The sequence below is a fragment of the Siniperca chuatsi genome, linkage group LG10, assembly GCF_020085105.1.
Source record: "Siniperca chuatsi isolate FFG_IHB_CAS linkage group LG10, ASM2008510v1, whole genome shotgun sequence".
NCBI lineage: Eukaryota > Metazoa > Chordata > Actinopteri > Centrarchiformes > Sinipercidae > Siniperca > Siniperca chuatsi.
The window spans coordinates 20,948,518-20,972,922 of record NC_058051.1 but is presented as its reverse complement, the minus strand read 5'-3'; the positions used below and the strand labels follow the sequence as shown (position 1 = coordinate 20,972,922).

At 38.5% G+C, this 24,405-nt stretch overlaps 2 protein-coding genes across 2 annotated transcripts; one reads left to right on the top strand and one right to left on the bottom strand.

The window, feature by feature from the left end:
- Nucleotides 1-667: 667 nt before the first annotated feature.
- On the bottom strand, nt 668-9,411 carry wdr46 (WD repeat domain 46). Its single transcript, XM_044211927.1, has 14 exons — nt 9,301-9,411; nt 8,849-9,022; nt 7,672-7,752; nt 7,466-7,578; nt 7,272-7,359; nt 6,074-6,135; nt 5,212-5,316; nt 4,953-5,103; nt 3,920-4,155; nt 3,225-3,378; nt 2,018-2,165; nt 1,590-1,780; nt 1,335-1,448; nt 668-1,242 (listed from the first exon to the last, which is right to left on the bottom strand). Exons 1-14 carry the CDS (start codon nt 9,355-9,357, stop codon nt 1,120-1,122), a joined length of 1,797 nt encoding a protein of 598 aa, XP_044067862.1. The 5' UTR covers nt 9,358-9,411; the 3' UTR covers nt 668-1,119.
- Nucleotides 9,412-12,028: 2,617 nt separating this feature from the next.
- LOC122883365 (cytosolic sulfotransferase 3-like) lies at nt 12,029-15,046 on the top strand. Its single transcript, XM_044211930.1, has 8 exons — nt 12,029-12,359; nt 12,947-13,085; nt 13,202-13,330; nt 13,546-13,646; nt 13,860-13,986; nt 14,090-14,187; nt 14,288-14,462; nt 14,544-15,046. Exons 1-8 carry the CDS (start codon nt 12,216-12,218, stop codon nt 14,654-14,656), a joined length of 1,026 nt encoding a protein of 341 aa, XP_044067865.1. The 5' UTR covers nt 12,029-12,215; the 3' UTR covers nt 14,657-15,046.
- The last annotated feature ends 9,359 nt before the right edge of the window (nt 15,047-24,405 follow it).

Sequence of the window (24,405 nt, the reverse complement as noted above, 5' to 3'; positions counted from 1 at the left end):
ACTTTCTATTCAGCAAGTCTCACTGAAAATCAAGATCACTTATGCAAGAGTGACCTGACAACAAATAACACATACAGAATATGTAACCCCAAACAAAGTAGCCATCACACACAGACACACTAATTAAAAGATCCACAAATATTATCAAAATGTTATTAGAACTTAAATGTGGAAGGAGTGTCTAACTTCACTTTACTTGGTTTATTCCAATGTGTTTGCTACCGCAAGCCAGTCTTCCCAGTTCAGAGTTAGTATGAGGAATTTATAAAGCTAACCTATCCTGTGATCAGGTTCAATTCATTTTGAAATTAACTTTTGTTAGACAATGAAGATGCAGTTGCCCCATTACTTCCTGAATTGCTTGAGCCACAGTTCCCCTACCACCTTCCTCTTATCTCTATATCTCAAATTACAAGTATTCCATATATTCCATCATTTTAGGAATTCTTGTCATTGTCAAATCATTACAAAATTCTTTCCCATAGCCCAACTCATATTTTGTCATAATTACTAGTGACTGTAGAATGGACATTTCCCAAATACACCTGCTGATGAACTTGGGAGGGATGTGGGTTGTGCAAATATGAGTTGTTCAACTGAGTCTTCTGTTAACAAGTTAACCAAACAATATTTTACATTCAGTTGTGATCTCAAATAACACTCTGAATTCAGAGGCATGGCATTATGTTGTTTATTTTTAGATCATATTTATAGAAAAACATTTTACATGCACGCCACAATAGCACTCAATTCGACACAGTCAACTAAGGGGAAAAATTTGTTTTCAGTAGAGAGAAAACAAACAAGTTGATGCAAATTCTGGGTGACACCCATGCCAACCATCGCACCTCACATTATCCATCCATGTAGACGGGAAGTGCTTCAGGCTACAGGCATTAAATAGAACTGCCCTATCACTGCACTCAACATTGATTATAGATGAACTGTCACCCATCAGAATGACTCTTTACTAGCTGACTACAACCAGAATTTCTGCAGTTGGTGTTTTGTTCCCACAGTGGAGTAATGTGTCCAAAAAATGTGTCCTTTGAAAGAAGTTTAAAGGTCACTCCCACAGAATGTCACTGGGTTTTGGTCTGCACAAAGGGTCCTCCTTTTCTATTTTTTGAATCTGTCCAGAGCAGATCTCTGGCTAGATAACACTGTCGCCTTCTTCTTCTCCTTCTCCTTTATCTCTTTTTCCATCTTTATTTTGTCCTCCACACTTTTCTTGATTACATCCTGAGGAGGTAAACAAGTCAAGAGAGATGAGCCAAACACTGCAGATATAGCTGAAAGATCACAATTGTTATCTTATATTGTGAATTACTTACCCTCTGGTCCACATGAGCCACTTGTTTCTTGCGTCTTTCCACACTGCCAGCAGAACTACGACCTTTTTTCTTATACTTGGGAATAAATTTTTCTTTGGCAAGTGGGTCAAAGCCCTGGGAAGACAAAAACTGCTTTTAGAAGTCTGTAAACAACAATAAACATATTATGACCAAGAGTCAATATTTTAAAACGTAGAGATCTACATCTTAAAATAAAATCTGATGTGTGCCAATAAAATTCTTCCAGATACTGACCAGAGCTTGGACCCTGTCTTGGTGCCTTTGCTCAAAGGTGGCGCGGTCAACCTGTCCCAGCTCGGTGGGGTCGAGGCTGATGAGCTCTGGCTGGATCTTCTCCAGCAGGGCTTTAACCTCCCACTCTTGCCTCTGCTTTGCACTGCGGTATGGATTTGCATCCAAACCATCAAAGTTAGGCTCTCCCGCACCTGTGCATGTAAATGAAGGACAGAGATAAAGATGGGAACAGTTTTAATGCACAGAAAAATGTAATGCATGGATTATTTTCAAAGTTAAGTGATGGCAGCTCTTATAGTTTATAGTTTTTTTTACTCATCATATACTAATCATTCTCTAGTGCTCATTTTGACCCTGTTTTCCTCCGTGCAACCTTGTTGTTCAGTCTACTTTTAAATATGTAGGTATAGTGTGAAATCAAGTAGGACCTGGTACAAGCATGCTGGTGAAACCGTCTCCGTGCCCCACCCCAAGGACGTCCTCAAAGGGACAGAAGTGCAGCCCCCAAACTGTTTTTTGAACTCTGTGAGCCATGTAGGGTTTAGTCACTGGAGTGCTCCACACATCCCTGTACACCTGCAGAGAGACAGTTTTCACAGACACAGATTAAGTGATTTAAGGGTGAAATATGTGAAGAGGGGTCAACAAAAAAAGTCAACTGTAATAAAATTGTAATAAAAAATGACTCATAGAACCTATGACTAATACAAAATTTGTCATAGGTAATTTAAAAGCAATAATGTACAAAATGTCAGCTTCAGACTTTTTTCACAGCAGACATTTAGGGTAGTCTTGACAGGACAACCACTGGTGTACCGGATAACCACTGCATTCTATTGCAGTGAGCTAATTTAAGGGCCCTGGTATTGTGCATGCTGGCTCACTGTCATGGCTTACTGGGGCACTTCATTTACTGAGCAATTATTGATGAAATTTGTTTCGCCTGTGCTTTTGCTGCTATGAAAAAGGTCTATTGTGTTGCTATAGCAACTCACTTCTCAAAGATCACTTTGCAGTCCAACCAGTTACACTTTATTTCACATAAACTTTGTGTCTCAGAATATAATTAGTACCAATTTACATAATTCTTTACAGGAAACTTCCTTGATCTTTATTTGAAAATTGCAGACGCGTAAAACAAAGTGTCACCACCCAGCCATGTCACCAATACTGTGACATATATTTTTCAATACCCTGTGTCTGTGTGGTTACCACTTTCTCCACACTAAAGAAGGGATTTTGCTGCTCATGGTAAATATCCGGCTGTGTTCACTCATAACAAACCACTGCTCCAAATGCGCCACTGCTCCAAATGCGCTAGATCTTTTTTTTCTTTTCAGCTTCAACTTGTTTTTATTCATGGACTTTCACTGAAGAACCATGGCAGATTGAGTTACTTCAAGAGCAATACACCAGACTGAAAAGATGGAGGGATATCATCATATAGGGAAAGAGTAGTGAGAAACAAAAGGCAGGATATGAGAGTAAAGACACTTATTCCATAAAACACAAGAGCAATGTAAATGCTCATAAAGCTGCCAGTATGGTGACATGATGAGGTTGATGAGCATGCTAGACGCTAAATAATTTTTCAACGGAAAATCATTAATCGTGCAGTGTGGAGGTGATAATAACCTGAACAATATCCCCGGTGGCTGCAGACAGCAGCCCCCTCTGGCTCAGTGACAAACAGGAAGCTCCAGCAGGAAGGAAGTAAGACTTGAGGGGCTTGAAGGCTCTAATGTCATATACCTTCAGCTTTTTATCCATGCCAGATGTCACCATGTATCTGCCAAAAAAAGAGACCATACAAGATTGCAGTCTGGTGGACATTGAACAAACTGCTGACAACAGAAAATGTAATAGTTACTCAACTTGATTATAAAGCTGTTTATGATTTATTGATTTATTGCATAGTTGTTAAGCTTTAACCACTGACTGTTCTGCCAGGGAGATGCTAGCACTATGTACAATTCACAGACTGTTACAACAGAAAGTTGATAATAGGAACATGTGATACACTGTTTGCATCAATAGATTAGACAAATGATCCAAGTACAATGCACGGCCAAGTATACAACTGAATCCATAAAAACATGTTATCTCCAGGCGATGGGGGTTAAAGGTTTAAGAAAGGATTTTGTCAAGCACTCTCAAAGAATAAAGTAAATAATTAATGATTAATGTTTTTACTGGGACTATTATGAAGCAGCCTCCACGTAACATACAGAACTATCCACAGCTTCCTGCGTCTAAAAGAATTCCTAAATATAATCGTAAAGATACTATTTTGTCCTACATAAGAAGTCTAAAGTTTAAAGGTGACTCACGTGCCCGTCTTGTCTACAGTGACAGAGCGCACGCCACCCTGGTGACAGAGCATCTTGACGAGGGCTTCTTTCTGGTTTGGCGACCAGAGGGTGACCGTGCCGTTGTGGTGGCCTAGGTGGATGATGGCATTATGAGGGTTCTGGCACATCACGTCAAGCCGGCCAGTCTTGGTGCAGATGGCAGCCACCTCCTTTCCCACTGATACATCCAGGTATTGAAGGAAACTTGTAGCACTCTTAAGCACAGACATGATACACATAGTTTTAGTGTGACTTCCAGACAATATCATTTTCTCCAGTGTCCATTGTCCAAGAAATGGCCATAAATCTGCTCAGAAATCATAGAAAAACACACCAGCACTTGCCTGAGAATCACTGCAAACAGGAACTGCTAATAGCAACTTCGGCATACTTTTAATGGTGCCAATTTGCTAAAATGTAAACAAATATTGGCTAAAAAAAATAACTTGATTTTGTGTGTGTGTGGGGGGGGAACAACGACACACAGTGTCAGACTTTGAAACATGTCCCAGTTTTGGAAACTCAATATGCGTTTATGCACCTTAACAGGGTATTTTCTATACTCTTTTGTAGTGTGTAATAAGCTGTCTTAGCCTGTTTATGTTATTTGTATTTACTGTCATTATTGTAACAATGTTTCAATGCTGCCCTTTTGGCCAGGTCTCTCTTGAAAAAAAGAGATTTTAATCTTAATGAGATTTTACCTAGTTAAAGAAAAAATAAAATGAAGGTTTAACCAAGAGAAAACCTCTCTCAGTTGAGTGTCTCATACATCATGGTTTGTGGCAAATTCAGCATTCAAAAGAAAAAACAACTTTTTGTTATTGTGGTAATATATTTAACATAGTCTTGACAAAGGTCCTTGTCATCAAAACATCAATCTTTTTTAAATAGATCAGTGCAGAGGTGATAAGAGTGCGTGGTAGTTTACTTTTTTTCTATGGAATATATTTAACATAAACATACAATGCATCATGCACAAAACCTAGAAGTACGTCTTCAATGTACCCACCGCTGTGGCTAGCAAAAAGTGGTAGGGGAGGAACTGCATACGAAGGACGTCATTGAATTTGCGGATGCAGTGAAGCTCTATTCCATTGGAGTCATAGATATGCAGCCACTTCTTCTGAGCCACTGCATACATGGCCTCACTATGGAGCCACCTAAATAAAGGCAGAAATTTATTTGATTAACAAAGAGGATGTTCACAGTTCCTGGTAGGTGAAGCATGATTGTAATATACAATGTTTTGTGCTTTGTTTTGTGCTTACTTTATATCATTGACAGACTCCATCACGTTTATCTCACACATTAGCTCTTTGGACTGCCAATCTATACAAGCAACATGGCCTCTCCTCCCACCAAGCAGCAGGTGACTGAAGTGAGGAGAACACATTGTTAACAACATACATACAACTCAAACATTAAAATCAATATTTCTATATCAACAATGGATCAAATAACTATGTATAATGTGAAAGGGTTCGCTTGAAGTGATGAACCCACAGAGAATTATAACCAAACGCTGCAGTTTCCCTCAGCTCTACAGAGTGCTTTAGTGTCTTTCAGCGTCATTATTTTGATTTTGCAACATTACTGTTTTGGTTCAGTCTCAGTGTTTTCATCGGCACCGACAGGCAGCTGTTTTCAGTGAGAAACCCACAGTATGTTACCTGCCCAGCACCAAGCCATTTATTTACTACCATTGGGAACTGCACCGGTGTAATTAATAACATTAATGATAGCATTGATGTTATTCTATGGACCAATTAGAATGATATTTATTAATTACCCCTGTGTTTTCGCTTCAATGCTGCTGTGAAAAAAGCCAATATCAATATAAAAATTGGTGATAATATGTGTTAGGTTTACAGCTTCTTGTTCTGCCCCCAAGTGGTAAAACAAAATCAAGTATTACAGGTTTAAATAAAAACTATCTGGAATTTATTTTCTCTTAATGCTGTGCTAACTGACTCATATCATTAGCTGTTGCTTTCATCTTCCTGTTATTGGACACAAATACCTGTTGTCTTCCATTAACACTGAATCAAGATGACTGTTTGATGATGTAAACAACCCCAAGACAAACACTTCATACATGGTTTGAATGACTATGTAGAGTGTGATACTGACCGTCCAGTCTTGCTGTAATCCACTCGATATGGTCCAAACTGAGACATTTTCAGATTAAAATGCTGAGGAGGACGTGGGAGAAAGAAAAAACAAGTTAATAAAAGGCAAACAATCTGGGCAACAACAACAGACCTGGGAACCTATCTATAAAAGTGCTCTTGATATTTAACTTAAATGTTATCCAAACATAATTTGCCACAGTATGCTTATGTCAGCATAAAATTACAACAACAAAGTAACACATTTTTATCTATCAAATTAAGTTTGACTGCACTGGAGAGAAAAGAGAACAGTTTGAAACTTAAAAACAACTGAACAAACCACACAGTTCTCCAAAGATTATATAACTTCTATTTGGAGCAAGATGGATCATGGCTTATCACCTCTCTTTTTAAAATGTCACAGAGAAAAGGGGAATTATAATCATTTTTTCTGGCAATGTTAATACATTCACGTTTTTGGGACTGCATAGCCAAGGAGCTTAGCTGTATTTTCAAAATGAAAAATGATCCTACTCATGGACTATCTCCCCGTAGAGAGTGTTGATCTATCTTTTTCGTTGCCTCTTTGTTCTTGTTTTATCTTACTTTCTTCCTGTGTATGTACGTTTTTTACTGTTTATATATGGTGTGATATGTTGTTGTTCTTGTGCCATGCTATTTGAAAAACTAAAAAAAATGTAGGGAAAAAAAGAAAAACAACTCAACAAATAAGTAATCCAAGTCTTGATCCTCCAAAACACACAGCGTTCTACTTGTTTTCTACTATTAAAGTTAAGCCCTCACAAGTTATATGTTAATATGTAAATTAATTGGGAACAACCCGTGCTAAATATTGCTCATGTTGTTCCCAGTCTCTGTAATAGCGGAACACACAGCCCATGTACTTTGTTTATTAACTGAAATCTGACATGGGATGCAAACCTGCAATGCCCCAAGTAACCAGCAGAAAATTCACATAGTATGTCTAAACTTGAATTTGTTTAGAGATAAAATAATTTCTTATGCCAGATAAAGTTTTTGTAAAACAAACAGATACTTTATCATGTTTTTTTTATGCTGTAAATCAATATTTAAAGTAACATTTTACCTAACAGGATCAAAATAGAGACTCTGTTAATATAACTAAGGCCCCCAGCACTAAGATGTAAAAAGCGAAATCTTCCAACATCTGCACTAGTGTCCAGTCAGTGTCCCACCTTTGCCCCAGATGTTATATCCACAGCATCTGCAATATCTTCCTGAGAAATCATACACGTGTCCTCGTCTTCATCTCCTTCTAGAAACCTGAAATTAGAGGGAAATGTGTCACAACCAGACTTTTAAGCAGTGGCATTTTTCGTCATTTAATCTCTGTGACACGAAACAGACAGCGACTTTTAGAAGAAATTACCCTGCATCCTCTGGGAGTAGAAGGTCAAGCCGGGCAGCTTGTTTCTGGGCCATTTCTGAAGCTTCCTCTGAGCGAGCTATCATGTCTCTCAGCTTGTAATGCTGGCAGTGAGGCTATGATGAGAAGAATAAAGGAATGAGATGTTGGCTAGTGACAACAACACTTACTTACTAGAAATTATAAATAAGAAACATTGGTGTGCTTACCTTTTTAATTTTATCTTTCCTCTTGAACTTCTGCACCCTGTCTTCTGGAATAGGAGCAGGCCCAGGGAAAGGGTCCAATTTCTGAGGGAGTATGAACAATAATCAGAAGAAATACACTGGATTTATTTTGTTAAACACTAATTATATTGATATAATATCAATACTGGAGTATGAAAATGGATATTGTTTGGAATTTGGGGTATTGCAATATTGCAGTATAGCTTAAACATTATCTTCTTCTGGTCTTAAGGCTGCTTCACAGTTAAAGTATGCACTGCAACATTCAGTACAGGGCTCTTAATTCAACACATGGTAAAAAAAACAAAACAAAAAAAACTCCATTGTTTCATTCCACAGTTACAATTATAATTAGGGATGTACCTGATATCCAGTGCCGATGCTTTTTTTGTTGTTGTATATTTAGTTTTTGTTGTTATTTATTCCACCATTTTGTGCCAGGGAAACAAAAAATCTTCATTACAACAAAATAACTGAACTGTTTTAAAGTCATTCAGCCCTTCGATTAAATTCAAAATTATGAAACAACCTTTAATATAACTTCTTTCACAAGAAAAAGATTAATCTTTGGAAAAATAACTGCTTCAAAAACCATTTTAGCCTGCTATACAACAAATACAAATAACCAACACAAAATTTAGCCAGTGCAAAATTGATGCGACACAACAGATTAACATCAGCCACTGCCATCAGTGAATGTCATCCTATTTGCAGTCAGCAGGACGAATATGAGCTGATACCGATGTTTGGCCAATATATCGACACATCCCTAAATATAATTCAGATGAATTTTATACTACATTGGAAATATAAATGTAAGCATATTGTTAGGCATCATTCAGTGCGCTGTATTAAAAAAATCAATTCCAAAAATATTAAATATGTCAGTCAATGTTTCATATGTCAAAATACAGATTATTATATATGTGACACTGTCAGGCAGCGTGGAATACAAATGATTTCATCAAACCGTGAATTGTTAGCACCTGAAACACCCCATTACACATTCCTATAATAAGAATCTTATATAGTATTCACATTACTGGTATTAAAAATATTGTGATATTTTGTAGATTTATTTCCTACCTCTCTGAATGACAGTGACAAATTGATGCTGAGTCAGTCACAAAACAATGCCTTTCATTCTCTTTTCTCTTACCCCTGATATGAATTTATTTCCATCGCTTTGATCCTCTTTTTGTTTTCTTTTCTTAGCTTTCTGTGTCTTTTGCTCCTTCTGTTGCAGAGCCTGTTCAGTCTGTTCTCCGTCTTTTCCCACATTGTTTTCATCTTTCCCCTCCTCCTTTGGTTCCTGCCAGTAACGAGCTGGAGGCTATTAGAGGGAAGCAAACGGTGGCAAGTTAGCAGCAGTGACTTTAAGGAGAGGACAGAGAGTTAAGTGTATTTATTTGTGCCCAGAAACGGGGTCAGCTCGAGCTCCTCCAGGACCCCGTACACCCGCGCTACTTGCGTTAGCTGCCTGATGCTGGCAAATGATCAGTCAATGATACGCTGTGTCTGTCAGTATGTGTTAATCTGTCGTAGCTGATGGTATCAAAAGTTGACACGGTTGCAGTAACGTCCTCTTATTAATGACTTATTCGTAGTTACCTTCTTCTTTTTACCCACGTGTGGATCATTCACCGTTGCCTCGCCGGAAGACGCCATCTTTGTTGTATACGTTTTTCACTTCCTGTGACGTCACTTCTGGTTTTAGTCAGCTCAAATCCTTGACAGAAACAAAACATTTTATTAATGTATCATATTCTTTCTTTTGCATTCATAGTTACTTGATAGTGAGTTTATTCTCGATCTTGGAAATATTATTTAGTATTTGACAAAACAATCTCAACTCAACGCTCACTTACCAGCTTTTTCAGGAGCTTTCATTGCATCTCACAAAAAAATCTAGTAAATTGACTATGGCCTAACCAGTACTGGATTTTTTTTAGGTCAGTACCGATATCAATATGTAAAAAAACCTTTTGTGATAAGGATTCCTTACATTTGTAAGAACTCAGAAATATATATTCTAAGACAGATGTATCTGCAATACGCTAATATAGACTGATATATTGGCCCAGCTGAGTTATTGGCCAGTTTATCAATCTAGCTCTAGAGTGGACCTTGAGTCAAGATTGTTTTTGGTCAAACAAATAATTGCTGTTGTTGTTTTAGAACACCAACAATTACAGAGACTGATTAGGCACAAACTCAACTGAAAAGCAAAATAATGGAACAAAACCTACAATAATGCTTGAAATGTGTGTATTTTTTATAATGTTAAACACAATATGTGTGAAAGGGAAAACTCAGTCTTTAGTTTAAGCATTTTAGTCAGTTAAATTCACGTGGATTCAAAACTGCCAAACACTGTCGTATTTCTTTTGTCATTGTATTGACTACTTAAATCATATTGAATCTTTATATTATAAACATTGGAAATTGTTGTACAATTCTGTAACTCTGTAATTCTTTACTCTGTAAATTTACGCTGTTAAAGAGGCTTCCAATTGTGTAAAATGTGTTTCCAAGTAGCCTACTGCAGCTGAATTTTCTTTTTTCTTTAGTAAGACAGGTTAAGTAGGACCTGGTTAAGTAGCTGAGTATCTGCTCTTTGATTGGGTAAGGGGAGAATTCAAGAACAGTGTAAAGGTGCATTAGGTCAGAGAAGGGTGTGTAAAGCTTCTGACATAGCTGGTGTGTATAAGACTAGTGGAGTTAGTTAATCATGGATGACAGCTGGACTACTGAGCAGGCCATGGCAGTGAAATTAAACTGCCTATCAAGCCAATGTGGTTTAGCAGTAAGCAAGCATAGTACCGCAGAGTATCTGCTCTTTCGGCTAGAGGATGCGGTCGCCTGTCAGAGAGCTCAGTAGATTCGTGATGGCACAGCCAAAAAACCACTGCAGGGCCTAATGCACATGAACAAACACGAATACCGTGCTTGCATGGGATTGCACAATCAACTTTTGGCTCATTTCACAGAAATAAGTCAATGTATTGTACTGTGTTGTCCTTTTCTGTCTAATTATGTCTTCAAGTAAAGACAATCTGCTTTTACACAACCTTTTTTTTTATTTTTTAGAAAATTTCATAGTCCTGAGCAAAAGCAGTACACCACGTTATTGATTAATTTTAAGCACACAGCTAGTCTTCATCTGAAAGAATCAGAATCAGGTTTATTGCCAAGTAGGCTTTCATTTACAAGGAATTTGCCTTGGTATTTTGGTGTATAACAATAAACATAGTAATAGAAAATAAAAAAATAAAAAGCAAGTACTGCAAAAGTGAAGAACCATAAATAGAAAATAGAAACATTTACAATAAAAATATGAAAAAATATTGTAAAAAATACACACAATATATCTGTTTTTAAAATGAAGGAGCAAAGTTGATTAACTTCTTTTTTTTAATCCTTGCTTGACACAATTTGGAAGAGTTTTCCTTCCCCTAAAACACTTCCTTAACTTCTTGTTTTCTGTCACGCTCTCATCACTCTGTTTGCAGACATCCAGTTTTACAGGATTTTGTTTTTTTCTTACTCCCCAGACTCACTGATAAGTATTTATGAAAATGGGAGAGAGCTTTATATATTCTTTTTCTCATGTAGTAGAACCACATGGGCACTTTAAAGGAGAAAGAATGGCATGTGTTTTGAGTTAAACCCAAACACACTGTGTAGACAATTCTCAAGTGGCTGGCATTGTTTAAATTAAGCTTTAGCTAAGTTCGGTCAGGAAGACTAGACTTCTGCATGCTCAGGCGTAGTAATTCTCATACCATTCTGCCATCCACTCCTCTCACGCATGCTCACTTATATTTCCTGCTGTCATTATCCAGGGCTGTCAAATCGGGACATCAGTTGTTCCATCTGCTGGTCTCATCTATCCAATAACACAGTGACACACCTTCATCGTCAACCTATTCCTACTACCGTCTGTTTTAATATGATTCTCTCTCTGCTTTCAGCAAGTTCATGCAACGGTTGTGCGCCCCTCCACCTCCCCATCTCCCCATCTACTGTTTGCAGATCCATCAGCTCACCATTCCATCAGCCTCTTCAGCCATCAGCCTCAGGACAGACGCCCTCCACCACCACCACCACCAAAATCTCCCTGTGGAGTCTAAGCGCCAAAGACTGTCAATATAAACACCTCACATCATTTGTTTAAATAAACACTATCTTTACTTTATTCATGTGTTTCTCCTGATTGAAATGTGCACAAAGTAAATTCAAGCCCAAAGCTTTTGAAAAAATTTGAAGACTATTTTCCCTTTATAATGGTTTTAAAAAACAACAAATCAGGGTGTGGAAGTAGAAAAAACAGTTTTTCAGCATTATGTGGGATATCCGATGCTGAATCTTATCTATCCTCTATCTTTCCTGTACAGATTCTTAAAACACGCATCAGCATGTAACGCTCTGAAAACAGGGGAATGAAGGGTTAAAGGGTTAAACTCTGGACGGATAGGGTGGAGCTGGACTTTAATATCACATCTGGGACTGAGCCTTCAATTACAATGGAGACCATGTTATGCAACGAGAACAGAGAGGAAGGAAAATATTTGGCTTGTCTGGGAAAAATTACAGCAGGACAAGAGAAAAGTGTCAGAAATACAGCAGAGAAACCAGCAGTGATCAGCATGTCAGTTGATGCAGACAAGGTATGTCTCTAAATTAATTAATCACTGTAGCTCAAAGGGCTGCTTTACTTTACTTTACAGTGGGATTCATTACATGTTAAACATGCAATGCTGAGCTAATAAGAATGGTTTTGTAGACTGAAGCAGTTTAAAATGCATGCAAAAGCTTTTTAATATATTTGAAGATTTCAACTCCTTTATTCTTCAATAGCACCAGCATATTTTCTTGAGTGCAACCTGCTACCTAATCTTCAACCAAATCATTGTCCTTTTCGACTGTTAACTATTTGTTGTTTCCCTCCTTCTTTTAAGATTACTTTTTTAAACAATCTGACTTCACTGTCTGCAACTGACAGTGGACAATGTCAAACAATGATCATGTGTTTTGTATGTTCTGATTCTTTTATTCTTCTTGTTTTTTTACTTTAGTTTACATTAACTATGGCATTCTATCCCTGTTTTTATGTTCATTCTGTTGTTTTTTATGTGAAGCACTCAGTACATGTATTTGCTTTGTTGTAAAGCACTTTGAGCTGCATTACTTGTATGAAAGGTGCTATACAAATAAAGTTTATTTTATTATTCTTTTCTCTTCTCTGTTTTTCTAGATGGATTTACCTTCTCGACCAGAAGTGTTTGATTTCCATGGAGTCTCAATGACCCACTATTTCACAGACAACTGGGAGAACATCCAAAACTTTCAGGCCAGGCCAGACGATATACTTATCGCAACATACCCCAAAGCAGGTCAGTCCATAAACATGAACAGGATGTGTTTTGCTTTATACTGTAGCTCTGGAATAGATGTGTAAATGGAGGTGAGGGGTTTGGATCTTTTTTATTTTCCTCCATCTTTCTTTTAGGAACCACCTGGGTCTCCTACATCCTTGACCTGTTGTATTTTGGTCAGACATCTCCAGAGCGTCAGACATCCATCCCAATTTATAACAGAGTGCCGTTCTTGGAGATCACCATCCCTTCTTTGGATTCAGGTTGAACAGACGGTCAAACTCACCATATTGAACATAGTGTGGTGATTATCTACCTTTTGCTTAAAGTTAAACTTGCTAAGTAAACTTTATCAATGTATCGGAAGGGTTGATTTTATTAGTCTCATGTTTCTGACAAGACAGTGACACAGATTTACCACACTGCAGCAGGCAAGAGACTAGGGTTTTGCTTACTCCATCTTTCCCTCTTCATACAGGAAAAGACCTGGTGGACAAGCTCCCCACCTCTCCTCGCCTCATTAAAACCCATTTTCCAGTCCAGTTTGTGCCAAAGTCCTTTTGGGAGCAAAACTGCAGGGTCAGTAGTTTGTGTGTTATTTGCATTATATCAATATATGATTATAAGATGCTGAAATAGAGGACAAAGTAACTTCAGCAGCATTAAGGATATTTCATTTAAAGGTGAAGGACGACAAAGAGGAGCAGTAGAATTTGAGGCATGTCTTAAAAGTATATTAAGTCTCATGTATTGTTGGTCGTCAGATAATTTAAGTGTTTTCTTCTTGTGTAGATAGTCTACGTGGCCCGCAATGCCAAAGACAACGTGGTCTCTTATTTTCACTTTGATCGCATGAACATGGTGCAGCCAGAGCCTGGAGACTGGAGCAGCTACCTCCACAGATTCATGGAGGGAAAGAGTATGTATGAAACACTATAATAAAGTTGTTTTCAGTGGTACAGAGATGCAGATTTCTCCTGAACACTACTGAAGTGCTTTCATTTATTGTCCTGTGGCCTCAGTGGTGTTTGGATCCTGGTATGACCACGTGAACGGCTGGTGGAAGAAGAAGCAGACTTATTCAAAACTCCATTACATGTTCTACGAAGATCTGATTGAGGTAATTTATTTGCTTTTGTGGGCTTATTCAGGTTACTTTTTCAAAGTTCTCCTCTAGCTGGTAATAATGCAATGATAATATCTGACCATTGTGTTTCCAGGATACTGGACGGGAAATAGACAAACTCTGTTGCTTTCTTGGTTTGTCTCCTTCAGTCGAGGAGAAGAAAAGAATTACAGGCGGAGTGCAGTTTGATAATATGAAAAAGAACAACATGGCCAACTATTCTACGCTCCCAGTTATGGATTTCAAAATTTCTCCTTTCATGAGAAAAGGTAACCTGATAAATAAATAACTAAATCTGTGTAACAAGAAAATATACTAAAATACCTGACTGTTTCTGTGTGGTTCTGCAGGGAAGGTTGGTGACTGGAAGAACCATTTCACTGTGGCCCAGAGTGAACAGTTTGATGAAGACTACAAGAAAAAGATGAAGGACCCCACACTTCAATTCCGCACTGAAATTTGAACATGACTGGACATGGCTGTGTATATGTGGCGATGGGTCCATGACTGGCTGGACATGTGGCATTTCTGTGAAAAAATGTGACAGCAAAGGTGGGGAGTGTGTCTTCATGCTAATTTCATATGAATTAAGGCCGTGAACTAGCACATGAAGCACAATGTCTTCATGTCACCTTCATGTCTAAAGGTGAATATGTCTTTCATATCGACAATACATGTGTAGAAAACTGAAAAATTAACCAATAATGTAATTAAGCAAAAAACCTTAATGATGTAGGCTTTAAGTTAGTTAGTTATGTGTAATTTAAGAGCAGCTGTATGACTACACCATTTACACGGATTAGTGTGATCAGTAAAATTATATATATTTGCAATAAAACAATAAGCTCATTCATATTGTTTTCTTCTTTGTGTGAGACATTAAATAACAAAATGATCAGAAAATAGGTAAAAAGTATAGGGGGTATGTCACTTTTGCACATGATACGATTGTCATTATACAATAGGATTGCACAATGAAATGCAGTTGAAGCTCCCTCCATGCTACACACACAGAAAATGTATAAACAGATATTCAAATATTTCAATTAGAATAGAATATAAACAATAAAATAGGCAATAAAATAGAACAAACTCTATAAAAGTAGCACTAAAAGAAGAAATACAAATGAAAACTAAATTATATTTACAAGAAATATATATAGTTACATATGTACATTTATATGTACACATACAGAAAATAAATCCAATATGTTAATATGTTTAATATGAGTGTTTTATGGGGCACCTGCGATGTAGTGTCCACTGTCGGAATTTCAGGTTATGATACACAATTCGAATTTGGTCTGCTCAGTTTATTGCATTTTCTTCAGTTGTAGTTGCAATTCAATTTCATCTTGTTAGTTTGTCATGCTCTAAGTGCTGCTCTTTGGCTGTTCAAAACTTAAAGGATAAAGCTGGCATATTCTATATTTTTCTAATTGTCAATAAATCCCATGAAAAGACCAAAACCAGCAATGAATTGATCCTACTAACAAGTATTGCCTGTGTAGCCAAAGTCTGATATAGCTTACCATGGCCACTGAAAATTCTTGATTCTGATTGGGTAGAAGGCCTAACTTTCGGTAACGGACCAACGCCTATGACACAGGTGATTGTTTGCAGTTCTAAATTAATGTGCAGTATTAAGCTGTAGCTAACACTGAAACAGGCTTAAGCTAGCTAAAGAGCTCAGAACTCAGAGTTATTTGTGTAACCACCACCAACAAATATGACTAATGTGTCCAAGTACCCCTCACTCCAGTGTGCAATTCCCCCTCTGTTTTTTGGATATATATAGATATATATATATGAAATTGAATGGGTTCTTCCTTGCCCCACGCTACACCCTTCCACCAAGTTTCAATTAAATTAAATTAAATTTTATTTATATAGCACCAATTTATAACAGAAGTAATCTCATTGCACTTTTCATATACGTAGATACCCAACAATTCCTGCCATGAGCAAGCACTTGGTGACGGAGGCAAGGAAAAACTCCCTTTAACAGGCATAAACCTTGAGCAGAACCAGACTCTGGGTGGGCAGCCGTCTGCCTCGACTGGTCGGGTTGAGAGAGAAAGAGAAAGGAGGGGAGAAAGAGAGAGAGAGAGGAGGAAACATACAGTAGCACAATGCAAATTCCACATAGAGATTTAAAATAATAGTAATGGTAGTGGTAATGATATTAATAAAATAATAGTAATAGTAATGATAGCAATAATGATGATACTAATAATAATGTCATAATAACAATTGCAGCAGCAGGTGTTGAGCAAGAACATGGGAGTAGTAGGTGGCCTGCAATCATAGATGCATAGAGGCAGAAACACCTGCTGAAAGCGGCAGAAGGAGAGAGGAGAGAGACGAGAAAGCACAAAACTACGGGAGAGAGAAGATGTCAAGTTAGTAACATACATTAATGGGATAAGTATGCGTGTAAATGGAGAGGAGGAGAGAGGCGCTCAGTGCATCATGGGAAGTCTGCCGGCAGTCTAGGCCTATAGCAGCATAACTAAGGGATGGTTCAGGATATACCTGAGCCAGCCCTAACTATACGCACTAACTAACTATAACCCAAACTGGGATCTGATTCCACAGGAGAGGAGCTTGACAACTGAAGGCCCTGGCTCCCAATCTACGTTTGGAGACTCTAGGATCCACAAGTAAGCCTGCATTCTTTGAGCTCCTTAAGATACGATGGTGCCTGACCATTAAGAGCTTTGTAGGTTGTCAAATATGAAAACTTGGGCTGTGTTATTAGGATTGATAGCTTGTGCTACGTACGTATGTAAGATGTTTGCCTCTGACATAGCGAGGAGATCGCCTGGAGAGGTCTCTGTGATGTGTCTCCAGATATATCTGTATTTGTCTGTATTGTTAGATTGTTTGTAATGTTTGTAATAATTGTGAGGATATAAATACTAGTTAAAAGACAATTTTAGGTCTCGTGTGGATCCCTTCTCATCAACCAACTCGGAGAGAGGTTTTCTGACCTCGACAAGGTGAAGAGAAGGATTTTAAATTATATTCTGGATTTTACAGGGAGCCAGTGCAGAGAAGCTAATATTGGAGAAATATGATCTCTTTTCCTAGTTCTTGTCTGTACACGTACAGCATTCTGGATCAACCGGTTTCATGAAAATTGTAATCCTGTCCCTTATGTACAATATCAAACAGTTAACAGTAGGAAATACCAAAATAATGACTTCTAAGTAATAGAATAATAATAAAACTTTATTTATAGAGCACTTATCAAAACAAAGTACAAAGTGCTTCACAACAAGAGAAATAAAATACCACAGTGAATGACTAGATATAAAGAAATAAAATACACAAAAGCAATAAAAGAAACAGTAAAATAAACAGCCAGTTCAGGTAAAATCAGGATATGCTTTCAGATAAAAATGTGTTTTGAGACGAGACTTAAACGAAGACTCTGACTCAGACAACCTAATTTCTTCGGGCAAGTTGTTCCAGAGCCTCGGTGCCCTGATAGCAAAAGCTCTGTCCCCCTTAGTTTTCATCCTGGACTCAGGAACAGACAGGAGACCCCAGCCTGAAGATCTCAGACTACGTAAAGGTTTATAAAGGATTACAAGGTGTAAAATATAATCTGGGGCCAGGCCATGAAGAGCCTTAAAAGTAATCAACGAGATCTTAAAATCAATCCTAAAACCAACAGGGAACCAATGTAAAGAGGCTAAAAAAGGTGTTATGTGGTCATACTTCTTGGTCCTGGTTAACAGCCTAGCAGCTGAGTTCTGTACAGTCTGCAGTCGTGTCAGAGCTTTTTGATTAAGACAAGTGAACAGGCTTTTACAATAATCAAGGCGTGAGGAGATAAAAGCATGTACAACAATTTCTGCATCACTAAGATTTAAAATAGATTGTATTTTTGCAATGTTTCTGGGGTGATAAAAACATGATTGGACAAGCTTAGTGATATGTTGCTCAAAACATAAATTGCTATCAAACAGGACACCAAGATTTCTTGCAACAGGCTTGAGATGTTGTGACATGTTACCAGTAGATGGCAGTATTTGTTTAGTGATGTGTTGGGGCCCAATAACAAGGATTTCAGTTTTATTTGAGTTGAGCTGAAGAAAATTTATTGACATAATATAGTAAAACACTGACAGGGAACATTTTTCTGCATAATGAATACTTTTACTTTTTATACTTTAAGTACATTTTGCTGATAATACTTACATACTTTTACTTACGTAAGGTTCTGAATCCAAGACTTTTCCTTGAAGGGGAGTATTTTCACAGAGTGGTATTGCTACTTTTACTTAAGTAAAGGATCTCAATACTTCTTCCACTTCATACTTCTCTCCTGATTTTAAAACTTGTCAACTTGTTTAAAATTCTGGTCCAGCCTTGTGAAACCCTTCCTGTTTAGTAAGATGTTGCTTAGCAACTCAAACGGCAGGAATTCAGAGGCCCAGGAAATATATTTTATGATATTTGAAACAGAAAAGCGAGATGAAAAACCACTTATGTAAGTAACTAATAGATGAGCAAGGAACATGTTTAATTTGATTAGCATTTAGTTGCCAAGTGACCATGGTGTAAGCAAGATAATACCCTCCAAGCTCTATGGTCCAACAGATTTCGCAGAGGTTACAATGATGGAACGACGTCAATTATTATCCCTTACTTAATCCCACATATACCGGCCTGCTGCCATAACAGTCACTAGTTTGTATTAATCTGAGGTTAAAAATAAAGCTCAGGAAAATGCATTGTTCCTGTTTAAGTAACATTTGCCAAAAACTACAGTGCCCAGCTGATTTAAGAAATTTCTTAGAATTGAAAAAAAGGAAACTATATATTTGTGAGCCGTTTTTAAAGAGTTATGTCTTCAGTAGAACGTCAGACAGCGTAGGGGAGCCTGAAAGTATTGAGATTAAGAGTGCCAGTTGAACCTCAAACGGTGAAAAACAATGTAGAAAACATGATGGAAATATGGAATTTCCGTTTGTTTCATGTATTAATTTGAGGAAAGTTACAGTCTCCTCATTGCTCCACACAGATCTAATGTTTTAGTCTGCCACTATTTTTCATCTCTTCATTAAAGCAGAAGCTTCAGTGGACATTAAAGTCACATGCTTCATGTACGTCATGATTTATTCGCTAAGTCTGTTTCCATAGAATGTTGCAGGGATGACATTTTTGTAGGCCAACCCGGAAGTTAGCATTGCCCTGGTTCCCTCAAAAAAAAAAGCTAATGGGATTTTTTCATTGGATTTTGGATGATTGCAGAAAATAAGCTCTGTGGCAAACAAAAGTTTTACACTTACATGTTTTGTTCACTAACTTAATCTTCAAATGAATGTCACTTATGATTTCTGAAGCATAAATGCGATCGCCAGAAGTAAAAAGCTAACATTAGGCCATAAACGTACTACCCCACGGTCGCATGACTTCAGCGTCACCACCACTAAGCTTCCAACTTGTAGTTTGATTTTGCGCACTTACCTCTTCTACAAAAGCCTTTCCTCTTTGCATGTACACCTAGAATACTTTGCAAGAAACATGGATGTATAATACATCACACAAACTTGACACAATGAAGCTGTAAAGGCGGACTAGTGAGTAGATGAGTTTTAGTGTTCGGCGTAATGACGTTTAATGTACCCGACAACCTCTGTAGTGTCATTTATCCAGCTGTTAGCAACCGCCTTTAAAGACATGTAAAAGCTTCAAAATGCAAGAGTGAGGTATTTACTGATGTATTTTATGTCGTAGAACAAAACGTGAAAATCTCTTAAGCTTGTGTTAACCACAGACCTTATTTCAGGCATCTAACCAAAAGCCCATTCAAAAAACCCATTGACCTTGAGACGAGGGAACCGGAAGTGCTAAAATGCTAACTCATTTCCGGGTTTTAAGACTCATTCCTGCAACACTCTATTGCACTTTGTCCCATCTTGCTTTTATCGATACAAATTTTTCAGGTTGCATATTGAAAAAGCGGCCTTCCAGTTTAAGAACTCCAGTTTCCAGCAAGTTTGCTCAAAAAAGCTGTTTTATTTTATTCTGAATGCTTATCACTTATCAATATCATAATGCTAAGCTATTTTTCAAAGCTGATAGTACCACCGGCAGTGTTGTGCAAGTACACACTTCACAAGAGCTACCTCAAAGTTCAGTTCTCGCGGATTAAAATTAACTAGTGCACGTTCATAGTTCTATGAACATTCAAAGTTCACGTTTGTTTTTCCATTTTTTTCCTTTACAAAATGCTACGAGTTTGACTTGGGTGGAGGAACTTTGCGGCTGTTGGCTCATGGTCTTAGCCTTTGTTAATGATTTCTTGTGATCATCATTCATTTCCCAAGACTGGTTGGATGCTTCAGCTTGACGTGTCGTTTCAAAAATCTGTGACCCAACAGATTCTGTGACCCAAGACACCCGGTGCCATAAAAACAGTGCGTGTGCGCTGTTAACATTCATTATGAGCACATTCAATGAACGGAGCTCTTTTAGCGCATTCATGCACAACACTGACCACCAGATAGCACCAGCGTAAGAAATATTCAAAGCTTACACAAAGCAGCTTAAATGAATGACTCTATAGTCTGTAAATCAGTTGTATTTGTGGTGTTGAATGGATGTGTGATGTGTGGTTAAAATGAAGAAGATGAAACAAACCAAAGGCGTAGGTGATGATGGTGAGACACAGAATGAGGAGCCAGTTTAAAAGAGTACTCCACCGATTTAGCATTGCACTCCAAGAACATTGTCGGAGTCACGATAGACAGTATCTCACTTTTTTCTAACTCCACACCCCCAGATTTTTTTCATATTTTTTTCAGTTTGTAGTCCTCAGCCCCAACCAAGACTGCCTCACGTGACATCATTTGAGGCAATTTATCACTTCTCGCAGCTCCCTCTGGAGCCGCAAATGGCCTTATACAACTTTTTTCACATATGCAGTAATACACCCAAAGCCTGTAAACAGACTTTAATGTGTAAAATTGGTGGAGTTCCCCTTTAATCTGGACCCAGGACATCAGGCCAGATGACCCCTCCCCCCTCAGTTGGCTACTCATTATACCATATGTTCCTCCATGAAAATTAAACAAATATTAAAGTGATAAATCGGGATTAGACTAAAAACTTACAAGAAAATAGAACGTGTGTATGTTTACAGCAGAGGATGTAATTCCTGCGCCAGCTCAGGAAGTTCAACCTGCCTAAAGAGCTGCTTATCTAGTTGTACTGTGAATCCAGTCTGTTCTCTGCACATCCATCACTGTCTGGTTTGGATCGGCCACCAAATAGGACAGAAACAGACTACAACGGACAGTCAGGACTGCAGAAAAGATCATCGGTGCCGACCTGCCCTCCAGGTCTTATACACGTCCAGAGTCAGGAAACATCACTGCAGACCCATCACACCTTGGCCACAACATGTTTCAACTTCTCCCCTCTGGTAGGTGCTACAGAGCACTGTACACCAAAACAACCAGACACAATAACAGTTTCTACCCACAGGCCATCACTCTGAAACACTTAACACCAGTCTCATAGTGTCAAGAACAATTCCTACGCAATTACACTGTGACAAAAACATCCACTGTATCTGTAAATTAATTTCATTGTTTATGTGAATATTATCACTTTTTAAATTTATGCACGCTGTGCATACTGTATATACAGTCATATCCACCTACCTCATGTATATAAAGCAACCTGTTATATTAATCATATTTATTTCAGCACCATTTGCACTCTGCACCATTGCACTAATTGTCTTACTGTCTACCTTGTTGAGCTTGTTAAGGCTGTATTAATGTCTATTTCTGTGTATGCATATTGAGAGCAACAATAAAACAGAGTCAAATTCCTTGTATGTGTACACATACCTGGCAATAAAGCTGATTCTATTCTATTCTGTAATACTTTGTAAAATGAAAGATCAACTTTAAAGTTAACTAGAAGGGCACTTGGAGAGCACAGACCTCTGCCAAGGACAATAGTCCAGTCTTCTATGATGATATGCAAATCTACAAGTGCAATCATATTATATGTCTGGATTTATTTCCCAAACTATTAGAATTACAGTATGTCAAAATATGGTTGTGCCTAACTGAAGCCTGATCATCTCAGCTCACAATTGACCTCTCTCGCAATGTTAAGTGAAAAATAATGTATATCCGCCCTGTGATTCAGATCTGCTCCAAAATTTAATGGTTCCTCCTTGTCCCATGCTAAACCCTTCTACCAAGTTTCATGAAAATTGGGCCAATAGTTTTTCTGTAACCCTGCTGAAAGACAGACAAACAAACGGCACTGAAACCTCCTTGGGGGCAGTAATAAATAACTATCATACCTATACTTGTAAGCCTGTTATTTATAAAATAAAATAGAAATAAATCACTCAAATTTACCTGTCCGCCTCGCCTGTCTGCATTTGGGTCCTTTTCCTTTTAGGTCCTTCCTCACATTAACCAGCCGTGACAATAATACATATACAGTGGAACTTTTGAGAATTTCCACAGTCTTGAGTAAAACGCTTACATCATGTTCAAGACAGAATGCAACCGCAAGGGGGCACAAGCCAGTGTCTTCTTGTGCCAGTCCAAAGTCTGGATAAATGCAGAGGGTTGTGTCAGGAAGGGCATCCGACGTAAAACACATGCCAAATTAAAAATGCGAATCGTGAAAATGACTTCCATACCGGATCGGTCGGGGCCTGGGTTAACAACGACCGCCACCGGTGCTGTTGACCTACAGGGTACCGGTAGAAATTGGACTACTGTTGGTCAAAGACGAAGAAGGAGAGGAGGAAGGTGTGTTCGTAGGCAGAGAGAGAAGAGGAAAGCTAAGAATGTAGGACTGACAGTAGGGACTTTGAATGTTGGGACTATGACAGGGAAGGCTAGAGAGTTGATTGACATGATGCAGAGAAGGAAGGTGGACATACTGTGTGTCCAGGAGACCAGGTGGAAAGGTAGCGAGGCTAGAAGCTTAGGAGCAGGGTTCAAGTTGTTCTACCATGGGTCAGATAGGAAGAGAAATGGAGTAGGAGTTATCCTGAAAGAGGAGTTTGTGAGGAATGTTCTAGAGGTGAAAAGAGTATCAGACAGGTTGATGAGAAATCGAAGGGGTGATGTTCAATGTTGTGAGTGGTTATGCCCCACAGGTAGGATGTGAGTTAGAAGAGAAGGAGAAATTCTGGAGTGAGTTACATGAAGTGATGCAGAGCATCCCCAGAGGTGAGAGAGTGGTAATTGGTGCAGATTTCAGTGGGCATGTAGGTGAAGGGAACAGAGGTGATGAGAATGTGATGGGCAGGTTTGGTCTTCAGGACAGGAACGCAGAAGGACAGATGGTGGTAGACATTGCAAAGAGGATGGAAATGGCTGTAGTGAACACTTTCTTCCAGAAGAGGCAGGAACATAGGGTGACATATAAGAGTGGAGGTAGAAGCACTCAGGTGGACTACATCTTGTGTAGACGTTGTAATCTGAAAGAGACCAGTGATTGTAAAGTAGTGGTAGGGGAGAGTGTAGCCAGACAACACAGGATGGAAGTGTGTAAAATGACTCTGGTGGTGAGGAAGATGAAAAGGACAAAGGCAGAGCAGAGGACGAAGTGGTGGAAGTTGAAAAAGGAAGAATGTCGTGTAGTTTTCAGGGAGGAGCTGAGACAGACTCTGGGTGGTCAGGAAGTGCTCCCAGATGACTGGACCACTACAGCCAATGTGATCAGGGAGACAGGTAGGAGGGTACTCGGTGTGTCATCTGGAAAGAGGAAAGCGGACAAGGAGACTTGGTGGTGGAACGAGGAAGTACAGGAGTGTATACAAAGAAAGAGGTTAGCTAAGAAGAAGTGGGACACTGAGAGGACTGAAGAGAGTAGACAGGAGTACAGGGAGATGCAGCGTAAGGTGAAGGTAGAGTTGGCAAAAGCCAAACAATGAGCATATGGGGACTTATATGGTAGGTTGGACACTAAAGAGGGAGAGGTGGATTGGTACAGGTTGGCCAGACAAAGAGATAGAGATGGGAAGGATGTGCAGCAGGTTAGGGTGATTAAAGATAAGGATGGAAATGTATTGACAGGTGCCAGGAGTGTGATGGGAAGATGGAAGGAGTACTTTGAAGAGATGATGAATGAGGAAAATGAAAGGGAACGAAGAGTAGAAGAAGTGGCTGGTGTGGAGCAGGAAGTAGCAAAGATTAGCAAGAGTGAAGTGAG